Below are 3,966 nucleotides of genomic sequence, written 5' to 3'. Positions count from 1 at the left end.
AATATGGAAATTGTTTTTTTCTGAAAATAATATATCTTGATTTTATAATACAATAATATATATTTTATTTTATGTAAATAAAAATGAATGACTTAATCCATAAAATTAAATAATACATGCGTATATTGATGTATTGTGTGTGCGTGTGTGTGTGAGTAGATATATATATATATATATATATCTACTCACACACACAGATATCAGCGTGTGAAAAAGAGGAGCGATGTGGGCTGGAAACGTCTGGCGCGCCTCGCTCTTTGGAGTGCCCTGCAGACGCCCTGCGCAGTCAGCGCTGGCTCAGCTGCGCGGCATTCTGGAGGCGGAGATGGAAGGGATCCGCGAAGCTGGCAACTGGAAGAGTGAGAGGGTCATTATGTCCCGTCAGGGGCCGCACATCCACGTGGGCGGCGTCTCTGGAGGAATCCTTAACTTCTGTGCCAACAACTATCTGGGCCTGAGCAGCCACCCCGAGGTGATCCAGGCAGGTCTGCAGGCTCTGGAGGAATTTGGAGCTGGCCTTAGCTCTGTCCGCTTCATCTGTGGAACACAGAGCGTTCACAAGAATCTAGAAGCAAAAATAGCCCGTTTCCACCAGCGGGAGGATGCCATCCTCTGTCCCAGCTGTTTTGATGCCAACGCCGGTCTCTTTGAGGCCCTGCTGACCCCTGAGGACGCGGTCCTGTCGGACGAGCTGAACCACGCCTCCATCATCGACGGCATCCGCCTGTGCAAGGCCAACAAGTACCGCTATGGCCACCTGGACATGGCTGACCTCGAAGCCAAGCTGCAGGAGGCCCAGAAACATCGGCTGCGCCTGGTGGCCACCGATGGAGCGTTTTCCATGGATGGCGACATCGCACCCCTGCAGGAGATCTGCCACCTCACCTCAAGATATGGCGCCCTGGTCTTTGTGGATGAATAAGATGCCACCGGCTTCCTGGGGCCCACAGGACGGGGCACAGATGAGCTGCTGGGTGTGATGGACCAGGCATATATATATATATATATACACACACACACACACACACACACACACACACACACACACACACACACATAGATGAATATATGGAGGAATGTGTGTACATTTATGTGTGTAAATGTTTTTAAAATATTTCTGGAAATAGCAAGAATACACCACAGCCTTCGGTGAGAGACTTTGCATTCTTTAATGATACTATGCACTTTTGTACTAACAGGAACCAAGTTGTTCTGAAAACTAATAATTGATTCATTGTTTTTGGTAATTTTTATAAAGCTACAGTCTACTCCAATTTGTAGATTATTTTCAGTAAGTAATAGTTGTAACCTCTTTAAAAACCAAAGTTAAAATAATATTTTGAAGATTTGTTGAAGATAACTTTATAATGTTGGCACCATCAACCAACACTATTCCAAGACCTTGACATGCAGTTAGGAGATTAAATAAATGCTTTGTATAATATTATTCAATGACAGCCATTAAGTTGTTATTTAATCACCTATGATAAAGAAAGCTTTACTTTTAGAAAATTTGTGTTCCATTCACTGCATAAATTTTTCTGGAAAAGATTTCTGAGAAAAATGTGTTTTCGTTACTGATAAATTTACAGTAACTGGCATTTGCTTGAGGGGAAGATAATGTTTCCTGGGCAAGAAAGAAAGGATTCTAGGTGAAGGATACTACAGTGCAAAGGTGATAAAATGATGTTTACTGTGAGATTCTGTGACCACTTTGTCTACATGATCTCTGAAGTTTCACATCAAGCTTCCTTCTATCTCAGGGGCTTCCATATAAACGCTTTTCCTTTCAGTCTTATTTATTTCAGTCAGATCCATACTTTTAAAATTTATTTCCCTTAAGATACCTCTTTTCCTTATTTGCTTTTAGCTTTATACCTTTTACATTACCTATTTCCAGTAAAAGCAGAAGAAAATAATTTTCTCCCTCTTTATAACACAATGACTAAAAATAAATGCCACTAGATAAAATTTACGAAGAAAGCTCTTGGGACACATGAGGGTCTATGCTCTAATGCTCATTGTATAGACAAAGAATTACATAAGCACCTTCATTATCTACTTTTATTTGAAAGTGTAAAATGAGTTCTTGGAGAGAAGGAGTTCTATAGCATAATAAAGAGATCATAGATTATGTTTTTATGTAAAGTCTAAACTTGTAAAAATGGTTAAAGATTACATAAAAAATTAGTAATTTTTACACACGGTAATGTGTGTTACAGAATCATATCATAATTGAAGCTCAATTTAGACATATTGATTATTTGGCAGTAACTCTAATTTAAGCTTCTGAAGAGTGTAGGCTGTGATTATATTACTAAATTACCCTGCTTCCAGAACAAAAGCTTTCCTAGTTGTCCCCTTTAGTCTCCCCAGTAATAGAGACCAGCTCACTTTATCTAAAGGTCACCTCCTATATGTTATGTGGATGTTCCCTAAACCATACTTTTTTAAAATAAATAATACTTTTCTTATTTTTCAGGATCTAATGGTCAAATAACTGTGTTTTCTTTCCCATCAGCATCTTAAGACTCTGAATTACTTCACTCATAATGACTTTCCCCTTTCACACTCTAAAGATCTATCAATTTACTAATAAAAATGTTCTTGTGAAGGCTTGGGAATTCCTTATTGTGCTCAAACAATATCTTGGAGGCAAACATTCCCATTTGTCAGATGAATCCTCTTTAAATGGCCTCCTGGCATGTCCATAAATGATACACAATTAAAATATATTGAATAATTGGGATTAATTTTACAAGTCTCAAGGCATTCTAGAAGTGATGAACATGCTCACCAGGCTAATTCATTTATCAGGATCTCGAATTCCTTCTAAGTACTTAATATAAAATATGGACTTTAATTCAGGATATTTGTTATACTAAGCAGATACAGATTTCTTCAGAAATATGTACTTTCCAAACCTTTAAAAAAGAATCCATCAGCATCGTTTACATTATGAGACTATTAATTAAAATTTTAATATTAATCTGTATGTATGCATTTATATCTGCAATGAAATATACATTTTTTCTAACTAAAACTCACTAGCTGAGGTCTGAACTGATTGTAATTATAATCCAAGTTTTACTTCTGATACAATGATAAATGCTTAAATAATTCTATCCAATGCAAATACTACTATACTTTTTGTATTTTCAATAATATATACCTATAAAATTGCTGTATCCTTTTTCCTCAAGCAAAAAATGTGGACAAATTTGCAATTATGAATTATAGTGCTTCTCTTGAATTGATTGATAATATTATACAATAATTCATATTCTGTGACAATTTCAGTTACTTAACATTGAAAATACATAAATATATGTACATAAAATATATATTTCTCCTCTTAAAAATGTGCATCCGAGTGTGCATTCTTTCTTTGCTATTCAGCAGTTCTGTGATACATAATTCATTCTCTATGTCCCATCAATTCCCATATAGATTTGCTATGACCAAATTTATGATATGAGTTTAATGGCTTCTAGAAGCTAGTTTGCCAATGCCATGGTTGTAGAAATGGCTTCATGGGAATTTTATGATCCCTGACCACCAACTAATATACCAGAAAATGCAGGCTATACTAAGTTTGTTTCTTGACAAGCAGGGAGGAACAATATAGAGTAATTGAAGAAATTATTTGAAAATGTATTTCCTAATCTTCTGTAAAATGCTTCCGTTATGTCAAAACTAAGATAGACATTAGAGAAGACCTTTGAGATATGCATTAATTTATGGTGTTGTCAAGAAGTAGTTTAAAAGTAGGAACCTAAAAGACAAAAGTGTTTTTCGCTTGAATTTATAAAATTTATTTTTTAATAATTTTATCTCAAATTTCACATATTAGAGGGTATGATGCGTCCAGATTTATTTATTTATTTATTTGTGTGTGTGTGTGTGTGTGTGTGTGCGCGCGTGTGTGCGTGTATGCACATGCATGTGCCCAAATGTATATTTTGC

General features: G+C 36.2%; 1 protein-coding gene across 1 annotated transcript; it reads left to right on the top strand.

Moving 5' to 3' along the window:
* Nucleotides 1-221: 221 nt before the first annotated feature.
* On the top strand, nt 222-983 carry LOC108311300 (2-amino-3-ketobutyrate coenzyme A ligase, mitochondrial-like). Its single transcript, XM_037742073.1, has one exon. The coding sequence runs from the start codon at nt 224-226 to the stop codon at nt 920-922; it is 699 nt and encodes a 232-aa protein (XP_037598001.1). The 5' UTR covers nt 222-223; the 3' UTR covers nt 923-983.
* The last annotated feature ends 2,983 nt before the right edge of the window (nt 984-3,966 follow it).

This window comes from Cebus imitator, unplaced genomic scaffold, assembly GCF_001604975.1.
Source record: "Cebus imitator isolate Cc_AM_T3 unplaced genomic scaffold, Cebus_imitator-1.0 Scaffold113, whole genome shotgun sequence".
In the NCBI taxonomy this organism is placed as follows: domain Eukaryota; kingdom Metazoa; phylum Chordata; class Mammalia; order Primates; family Cebidae; genus Cebus; species Cebus imitator.
The sequence above is the reverse complement of the archived record's forward strand: the minus strand, read 5'-3'. Positions and strand labels throughout refer to the sequence as shown.

Coding starts and splice junctions, on each gene's coding strand:
- LOC108311300 (XM_037742073.1), top strand. CDS start 224: ATGTGGGCTGGAAACGTCTGGCGCGCCTCGCTCTTTGGAGTGCCCTGC.